The sequence below is a fragment of the Tenrec ecaudatus genome, chromosome X, assembly GCF_050624435.1.
Source record: "Tenrec ecaudatus isolate mTenEca1 chromosome X, mTenEca1.hap1, whole genome shotgun sequence".
NCBI lineage: Eukaryota > Metazoa > Chordata > Mammalia > Afrosoricida > Tenrecidae > Tenrec > Tenrec ecaudatus.
Genome location: NC_134548.1, coordinates 40,218,365 through 40,228,465, shown reverse-complemented (window position 1 = coordinate 40,228,465; position 10,101 = coordinate 40,218,365). Strand labels below are relative to the sequence as shown.

Below are 10,101 nucleotides of genomic sequence, written 5' to 3'. Positions count from 1 at the left end.
AGCAGTGCTCAGTTCAATTTTTACCCTGTATAAATGAACATTCTTTGTATTTTCATCTAATAAGCTTTTGTATATATAGGAATATCCATTTCACACTTATATTTTAAAATCTATACCATGGAATAGATTAAGGATATTATTCATAAAACCACACAATGTCTCCTGTATGCTACTTAAGTTGATTTTCCAAACCCTGATAATGCTGCCTCTAACGTGGAGCAGGGATATATATAATATATATGTATATTACATAATAGATATTATATATATAATATATAGGAGCTCGCACTTAATCATAGACACCAACCCAAGAACAATTTGCTCTTAGGATGTGTCCCTTCTCCACAGCTGCCATCATGAAGTGATAACTGATTGTATCAGTGCTACAGAAAAAGATGGCGAGGAAATCAAATACGTTCCAGCTTTAATAGCATCTGGGGTCCTACTGATGTGATTGATTGACTTAAAGGCTTGACTTAGAAGAGCATCCACCTAAATGAGGTGTTAGCTAAGTCTTCACAGAAGACGAACATTAGCCAAAAAGGATTTGGATGACATAACCAAATATTAGAGGAAAGAATTGTATTAATGATTCAATTGTGCACAGTGTATTTGCAAATGGCAATGGATGACGGTGAAAGCCCCAAATCCATTTGCAGAGTCCCCGTGTGGATTAAGCCCCTTTGAAACCCTCATTCCACTGAACAGGGCTGCGTGCAGTCTTGTCCACAGACAGGACACATTGGACAGAGAGTTCGGCTTAAATTTAACATCCTACCATTTGTTTTTGACTCATTTTCAACTTGTTCTAGTTTTATTTCTTTCCATTTTCTATTGGAATGAAGTTTTACTTTGTTTCATTTTATAGTTGTTTCTCTTTATTTTTTCCTCCTTTTGTATGATGGCCTCTATATCAACGTTTCTCAGCCTGTGGGTCGCGACCCCTTTGGGAGTGGAACTACCCTTTCACAGAGGTCACCTGATTTACATCAGTAGCAAAATTACAGTTACGAAGTAGCAATGAAAATAATTTTATTGTTGGGCGTCACCACAACAAGAGGATTGTAGCATTAGAAAGGTTGAAAACCACTGCTCTATATGAAATCCAGGATAGGTAAATCTTGAGAGACAGTAATGAAATTAAGAATTTGTTGGGCTTATGACCATGCAGTTGGGTGGATAGGAGGTGCTAATTATAACGGATGCAAAAGTGAAGAAAATATTATAAAATTGACTGTGATGATTGCAGAAGTTTTTTTGTGTATTTGAATCATTTAATTATATGGTATGTGCATAATATGTGGGGAAAAACAGTTAAAATACAAAGATAGACCTGGTAACTTGTGTCTGATCAGTTACACAGAGATTTCAACAGCTTGTGGAGATGTGCACTGCACACCAGAGGTGAGCAAGAGCCGGAATCAACTCAAGGGCTGGTAAGAAAACAGTCATAAGGATCATGCATGACATCACAGGAAGCAAGGAATACATTCAAACGTAGTGAGAACAATGTACAAATACGTTTCAGAAACACTCAAAAGATGAATCCCAAACAGTTTCTGCTGTACTTGCAACACTTTGGACGGACCACACACACTGATGTGGACTCCAGCAGCCACCTCAACCAGGCTCCCAGTAACATTGTGCTGGGACCCCAAGTCTGGCTCCACCCAGAGGCCCACACCCACCAATGGTGAATGGACCTGACATCCTGGTCTTAATCCCTCCATATGCCACACCCTTTTCCGGAATTTGGTAGAGTGGTTGTAAACCACCCTAACCTCTGACCCCCTGGGATGACTGGTTCAGAGTGTGGCATTGTGAATGCAGCTTCTGGAACGCAGCGGTCTGCAACATTCTGAATCAGCTGCCCCTGAGGACACAGTGAGCCTGCCTGCAGCCAACAAGATCAAAAGCCATCAGGGCTGCATCTTCAACGGGGACATGGAGGTTGTACCTATACCTCCATTTGACGAGGCCTATCTACAGGAGTGCGAGGATGCTGTCAACCAACAGATCGAACGGGACTTAAGGGCCTCTTATACCTTACTATCCATGTCCTCTCACTTCAAACAAGAAGACGTGGGTCTGCAGAACTTTGCCAGCTATTTTTACTACCTATCTTTACGTGAACTGCAATATGCCGAAATCCTAATGGCACTACAAGTCCAGCGTGGCAGACAAATGCAGGTTAGCAACAACTTGAACTTTGAGGAGCAGGACTGGAACGATCCGTTATATGCCCTGGAGTACATAAGTCAAGTAAAGCAGCAAAGCTTTGTGGACCTCATGTCTCTCTACTTTTCAGCCACAGAGCAGGGTGACCAGGAGCTGTCTGACTTCCTAAATATCCACCTCCTCCAAAACCTGACCAGGGATGTAATGGTGATTCGCTACCACCTCACCCACTTGAATTTTTTGCAAAGCGAGGACATCCCCCTCGCTGAGTATAACTTCAGCTTCTTGTATTAAAATGACCAGCAGTAATGCCCGGTAGAAACAGACTGTCCACCCCCCGCCCCGGCATGCTGCAGTCAAAACAGGTTCGCTTTGGGGGCTATCCCTTCCCCGTCCACTACCCCTTTCCAATAAACTTTCCGCAGTTAAACAAAGTCTCCTGGTCATTCTCATGTTTACAACACTCCTGACTTGAAGAACATGGAGAATCCCTTCATAGGTGTCCAGGAGTGGACGCCCGAGCCACCTAGGCCCCGAGGTAATGCATCTCTGAATTACATGGTTTGGAGAAGAGAAAATATATTTCAGGAGGGCCTGTTAATCATAAAATGTATCTTCCCTGTATAGCTAAGTTCGAGTGTGGTGTGCAGGTCCGTCCTTTGAGTGACTAAACAAGCGTGCATGCGTTAAAATTAGAAACGTATCTAATGGAATTAATGATAGTTGTGGCCTGGGGGATGGCAGGGTGAAGGCGGGTGTGATTGGGATTAGATTAAAACAAACTCTCAGGTGAAGACACATAGTGACCCTATATAACAGGACGTACTGTCCCAGTGAGTCCCTGAGACTGTAAATTTGGGATTAGAAAGCCTCTGTCTTTCTCCTGCGGAGCCTCTGGTGGTTTCAAACTGCTGACCCTAGGGTGAGCAGCCCAACGCTGACCAGTATACCAGCAGGGATCCTTGAGACTGAAATAAAGCTGACTTTAGCTTAACATGTGTTCACTAAAAATGTAAACATGGGGGTTATTCCCTTGTGAATGTTAGAAGAAATGTTTCCCTCTGTACAGATTAAATTCTTAAATGATTGGGTCCTGTTTACATTGACCATGGTGTTGGTGATTGAATGCCCAATGAAATGTTTTAACAAGCTGATAAAGCACTTGAAGCAATCACTGCTCTATACCAGGAAATTTGGAAAACAGATATTTGGTCATCTGGATGGAAGAGAGGCATCTTTGTACCCATTCCAAAAAAAGGTGACCCAACAGAAGGCTCAATAATAGAAAATATTATTGTGTTTGTCTGGGTTGACTAGAGAAACAAATTCATAGACACTCATATGTATATAAGAAAGAACTGTATATACAAGAACAATTGTACATTAAGAAAGAATCCCAGCCCAGTTCAGCCCAAGTCCTTAAGTCTGATATTTGCCCATATGTCTAATACCAGTCTATAAATTCCTCTTCAGACTACACAACGCATGCAATGATGCCAAATACAGTAAGATCACAGGTCGGTGGGTGGAAAGTCTTGTGGATCAGTGGCAGTAGAGGAATCTTAGCACTGGCAGAGGTTTCCAAGTGGTTCCTTCAGGTCCAGGACTGTAGTGTAGCTCCATGTGTCTTGTCAGCAAGCATGTCTCACAGAGAGTGAATCTGTCTCCTGCCTCCAGCGACCTATCTATCTCCTTAGCGGCTCCAATTGAGGTCCTCGAGCTGTGACCTGATTGACAGCCTAGACACCACCCCTTTGCAAGTTGACAGGAGATCATCAAACTGGCACAGTGGTCATTGCAAATGGTATTGTTTCCTGATTATTTTTTCAGAGTTAGTGTAAAGTATAGGTTCCTAAATGTATTTGACCCCTTTTCAGAAAAGAATTACACAGTGCGTGCACTAGGTGATATGGCACACTTAGCAAATAGTGCTGTAATGGAATGTGATAGATTTTTCTATGTAGATCTTATACATTGGTTGAATTTTGTAATTAGTTCTAGAAAATTTCCTTCTTAGCCTATGTCATTTTCTATTCATAAGATCATTTTGTTTGGAAACAGCGAGTTTGCTTCTTTGCTGGTTAGGATGCCTTCTAGTTGTGTCTCTTGTCTTAAACTGCTAGCTAATTTCCCCCACACATTATTGATGACAAGTGGTGATAAAGAATATCTTTTTCTGGCCCATTCTCATAGGGGAAAATGCTCTCAATTTTTCGCTAGTGAGACTAATGTTGGGTATTGGTTTTGTGTATATGCACTTACTTAATTTTAGAGCTTTCCCTTCTCTTTCTATTTGCTGTGAGTTTCTATCAGGCCTGGGTTTTAGATTTTATCAAATGTGTTCTCCACAGGTTGGGGAGAGGACAAGGAAGAGCAGATGAGCTAGACAATGACCTAGACAGTGGAGCTGTGTTAACTTGAGTGAAATGGAAGGCAGTAGTCCACAAGAGGAGAACGTGAATGTAGAAATAGGCAAAAAGTAAATGGGAGGGGATTTTATTGAGTAGTTTAAACTGCTGACTATAAATTTGGTGATCTGAACTTTAAACCCCAAATAAATTTGCAATCATTTAAAAAAAGATAGCTGTGGAAGAACGTGAAATGTATCTGAATGTTAAAATACTTTTATCTTTTTTTGGATACAGGATTTAGGAAACAGAGCAAGAAAAAAAATCCAAAGCAGTAGAGATAGTCCCTGGCTTACAACATATTTAAAGTTACGGCAAATGATACAATGATTGTGTGGTTTCAATGCTTTGTGTATTTATTTTTAGTGAGATTTCCTTCATTAAATGTTGTATCATATGTAAATGTGTTGATGTTATCATTCCCAGAAGTACAATCACAAATGTTCAATGAATTTTGTCAATTCACTTCCAATAGCTGGCTGTGACGAAAAGCAAATTATTAGGTCCTGCCAAAGTACTTTGATATCCTCAGAATGGAAGCCCATCCCAAATTGGTGTATGCCTGTAACATATACTTCCACTGCTGGCAAAGATATTATAAAAGTGGGGGGGGGGAGCTAGGGAAGAAGATGAAAACTGAAAGTGAATAGAGGAAAATGTTGGTATTGCAGTGGTCATCAAGTAGCAGAGATCGTCATTCCTAAGAAGTAGGAATCACATGTGGTGAGCTCTGTGAACTGCGTTTTCTGGTCAAGGAATGAAAGAGGAAAGGCAGATCTCATTAAATTGAGTGGATGGCGCATGGGACTTATACACAAATGCTTACTGTGTTGTCTTATTTGCTATGGTCTACTTTATTTCTAGGTTCTAATAACCATTGCAATGGATACACAGACCTCTCCCTCTCAGACAATGTTGATGATTAAAGAGTAGAGGGATGGAAGGAACGTGGTTACTAAATAGAGTGCATTGGAAAGATGACTATAGAAAATCAACATGATAAACCTGACGTGAACAGTTAAAATTTTGTCAGCTTATCTCCCCTCTGATGCAGGTTAGGCCTGATTTGGTTTTCAACAATTTTTTTGGTATATTTTTACTTTAAACATTTTTGTTTACATTGGGGTTAACCTGAGTTGTGTTATGTCATTCAGGGGTCATCCTCTGGAATTTTTGTTATATGTTCTTTTGTTTTTCAGAATATGAAACCCAGGATTTTTGAACCTATAGGTACATCAAGTAGAATAAGGCTTTCCAGTGGCAGTGATGATTGTTTTGGGGACCGTAAAAGGGTGCTGATATCAAGAGTACAGGAAGGAAAAAAATGTTTTGAAATTGATTGTGGTAGCAATTGTATAATGCTGCATGATGTGATTGAACTATGGCATGATATGATATCTATATTAACTCCCAATAAAATATTTTTGGTAAAAATATTAAAGGGATTTACAGGTTATTATAGCAGGAAGAAATGCTCAGCATAGTTGTTTATCGGGACATAAAAAGACTTTCAGGGCTGCCAATAAATGTACAAAGAGGCAGATCACTCAGATGTAAGACTCAATCAAGGCATTCAGCTTGAATTCCCTGGGTCAGTAAATGCATCTCCCTGAATTATCAGCCCAGAGCACACCACTCTGTAAGCCATCTTCCTACACAAAAGCACTCAACTTACTTGCTCCATGGGTTGGGAAGTCCTCCACTCTCTTCCATAATCTGGCTCCTGATTCTTCAGCTGCTCCTCTGAGGTTGTAGCAGTAATCTGGGACCCAGAAGTTTGCTTGCACAGGAATCTCTGGTCTAGAGAATATATTCCCCTCCTGGTTCTTGAAGGTAAGCATATTCTTTTTTCAGAGGGCTCATTTTATATGTGGCAAGATGGCATTCAAAGGAAACCTGGTCACAATTTACTCAACAGTGAATCCTATCAGTATCTTCCCCCATTTTCTTATCAGACCAATTCAGGACAAGGTTTTTGGTGGCAGTTAGAGACTTTGATTAGAAGAAGCACATTAAATAATACACTGCCCCTGAACTCACAAGAGTTTTACTTGAAATAATTCCTAACTTGAAACAACTCAAACTTTCATCAAAAGGTGAATAGATAACCAGACTGTGGTAGCTTTTAGATTCATATAATGGGCACTATAGTTAAAAGGAACAAGCGGCATGTTGGCTGTGCCAATGGGTTCTACGGCAAAACCCCTAGAACCAAAGATGGACATGTGATACTTGTGGTTTTCTATGCACCAGATAATCTCAGGTGCATATAGCCTTGCAGTCCATAAAAAGAGGGACTGCCACTGGACAACAAACAACTGAGACAGGACAGGAGGGAGTCTGGTCCAGCGAGGACTTTCGGTTTCTGGAATTGGAACCCATGCGCCCAGCTATGAAATGTAATCACTGGTACAACGCTTAACTGCCATCCTAGTACTTGGCAAGGTCCAAGGACAAGCTGGAGTTCCTCACCTCCCTGAATAGCTGGAATTGAGTATTTCTGAATGACTTCAGGAGAGGTTGCTCTCTATGCACTGAGATGATCCTGGAGGATTTTAAGATGCACCTTGTCCCTTTGATTTACCTCATCAGGGACTCTCTTGCCCCCAAAAGGTGTCAAACGAATTTGTCCAAAATTTCGACCCTGTGTTCCAAGTTCTCAAAAGCCAAGCTGGCATGGAAGGCCTTCAGGGAGGGCTTGGTTCTGCATCTGAAAGTGCACCCTTGCATCCCTGACTTGGTCTTGAAGATGCACTGCCTGTAGAGTGCCTTGAGGTACTGAGAGGGCTGCGTCGTGATTAGCAGATGGAGTATATCTGAACTTCTTGTCAGGATAGCAAGAAAAGAGCTTTCAAAATAACAACCTAGAAAGCCCTGCCTGAGCCTTCCCAAGCTGACTCCTGTGCCAAAGCTAGATGGTTGCCTGAAAAAGGGGCAGGATGGAGGTGTCAAGTAATGTAATCAAAGCAGTAGCTTACTTCTTCAGATGGATAGATTCCTTCTAATGTAGAGGAATTGATAAAGACTTCATCATGCAAAATTTTCATCCTTGCAGTGACTGGGAACCAAACTTAGGGTGTGAGTTATCTAACAAATGTAGTCTGGGCTCCATCAGAAGTAGTGCATGCCACGTGCCCAGGAGCACAGGCACAACTGAAATCCTCCCTAGAGGAACTAGACCCTGAGACAAAAAGACAACAACGTCAGATTCCTCATCAAAAGAAACATGACAATGTGACATCGAGTATTGTACTTGCCACCCAAGTTGTTGGGGGAAAAAATGAAGAGATGTACTTCCTGTGATGGTAATGTCCAAGATGATATTGAAGATGGTTGTTTTAGAAAGGTTGCCAAGGCACCAGACATTCTTTAAATCTTTATAGAACAGTGCCTTCAAAGATTTCATTCTAAGCACAGACTACACAAAGCTGAGTATAAGTGAGCGGTTGTTTAAAACAAAGAACGTGGATTATGTTGAGATGCTATACTCTCAAGCAAGCCCAGCCCAGTTGAGATACTTTAGGAGAGGACAGCATTTTTTGCTGCAAAGCAGGCCTTTCTTCTGTGCGCACAAGTCTTTCTTGATCCATGCATAGGTTCTGCATGAGCACAATGATGTGTTCTGGAATGCCCATTCTTTTCTTTTTATGCCCATTCTTTTCTTTTTATGCCCATTCTTTTCATGTTCGTTATGATTCACATAGTCAAATGCCTTTGCATGGGCAGTATAACACAAATAAAGATCTTTCTAGTCGTCTCTGCTTTTTACCCAAACTCATTTTACATAAGAAATGATATCCCCTTTTCCACGTCCTCTTATGAATCCGGCCTGTCAATCTACTGTTGCAAGCATTGTTGGACGATCTTTAGCAAAATGTCATTTTCATATGGTATCAATGATATTGCTCAATAATTTTGAGCATTCTGTCGGGTCACCTTTCTCTGGAATGGGCCCAAATATGGATCTCTTCCACTCAGTTCATTAGGTGGCTGTCCTCGAAGCTTCTTTGCATAGACTTGTTTTCAGTGCTTCATAAGGTTGGTGAAATATTTCAATTGGTATTCCATCAATTCCTGGTGCCTTATTTTGGGCTAATGTGTTTAATGCAGCATGGATTCCTTCTTTCAGTACCATTAGTTCTTGTTCAGATGGACCTTCCTGAATAGGCTGAATGTTGACTGGCTCTTTTTGGTACAGTGACTGTGTGAATTCTTTCCACATTCTGTTGATACCTCCTGCATCAATCAACATTTTACACACAGAATCTTTGAAGATTACAATTGAGGCTTGAGGTTTTTCTTGAGTTCTTTTAGTTTAAGCTACGCTCTGTTTTCCCTTTTGATTTTTTTAACTCTAAGTAGGCACATTTCATTGGTTTCATCTTCTTGAGCTGCCCTTTAAATGTTCTGTTCAGCTCTCTGACTTGATCATATCTTCCATGTGCCTTAGCTATTCTATAATTAAGAGCCACTTTCAGAGTCTCGTCTGAAATTCACTTTGATATTTTCTTTCTTTCCTATTTTTAATGACCTTTTGCTTTTCTCATGGATCAGGTATATGATGTCATCCCACAGAGCATCCTATCTTCTGCCATTAGTATTCAATGTGTCAAATGTGTTATTCAGATATTATGGACATTCAGGTGGGATACTCAAGGTCATATTTGGCTCTGGTCGACTTGTTTTAATTTTCTTCAGCTTTAACTTCAGCTTCCATATGGGCAAACGATGGTCTAGTCCATAGTAGGCCTCCAGTCTGGCTTTAGGTACTTCTCCATTTGGCTTCTCTATTGTCTCTTCCCACAAATGTAGTCAATTTGATTTCGATGTATTCAATCTGGAGATTTCCACGTGTATACTTACCATTTGTATTGTTGAAAAACATACTTGTTAGGAACAAGTTATTTGGTCTTATGGGGTAACAAACTTTATTTCTATCACTAAGACCACATTCTCCAAATAGTATTCTTTCTTCTTTGTCTACAACTTTTTTATTCCAACTGCCAATAATTATCAATGCATCTTGCTTGCATGTTTGATCAAGTTCAGACGGAAGACATAGGTAGAATTCTTCAGTTTTCCCATCATTCGCTTTAGTGATTGGTGCATAAATTGCATAATATTTGTATTGACTGGGTTTGCTTGAATGCAGAGAGACATTACCCTATCACACAGCATTATATACTTCATGAGAGAGATTGAAATCTCCTTTTGGATCATGACTGCGATGTCATTTCCCTTTGTCCATCTCGGAACAGTTTACTGTATGATTCAAAATGGCAAATGCTAGATGATTTAAGCTCACTGATGTCTAGAATACCATCCTTTATGCATTCTATTTCCATTTTGATGACATACAATTTTACTAGATTTGTACATAATACACTCCAAGTTGCAATTATTAAATTATGTTTCAGCTGTTTCTTCTAATTTTAAGTCATGCCCCATTGGCAAATAAAGGTTTCAAAGGCTTTACTCGATCTATTTCATTATGGTTGACTTAACATTTAGAATT

At 40.3% G+C, this 10,101-nt stretch overlaps 1 protein-coding gene across 1 annotated transcript; it reads left to right on the top strand.

The window, feature by feature from the left end:
* Window positions 1-1,824: 1,824 nt before the first annotated feature.
* LOC142433284 (ferritin heavy chain-like) lies at window positions 1,825-2,472 on the top strand. Its single transcript, XM_075538349.1, has one exon. It carries the CDS (start codon window positions 1,825-1,827, stop codon window positions 2,470-2,472), a length of 648 nt encoding a protein of 215 aa, XP_075394464.1.
* The last annotated feature ends 7,629 nt before the right edge of the window (window positions 2,473-10,101 follow it).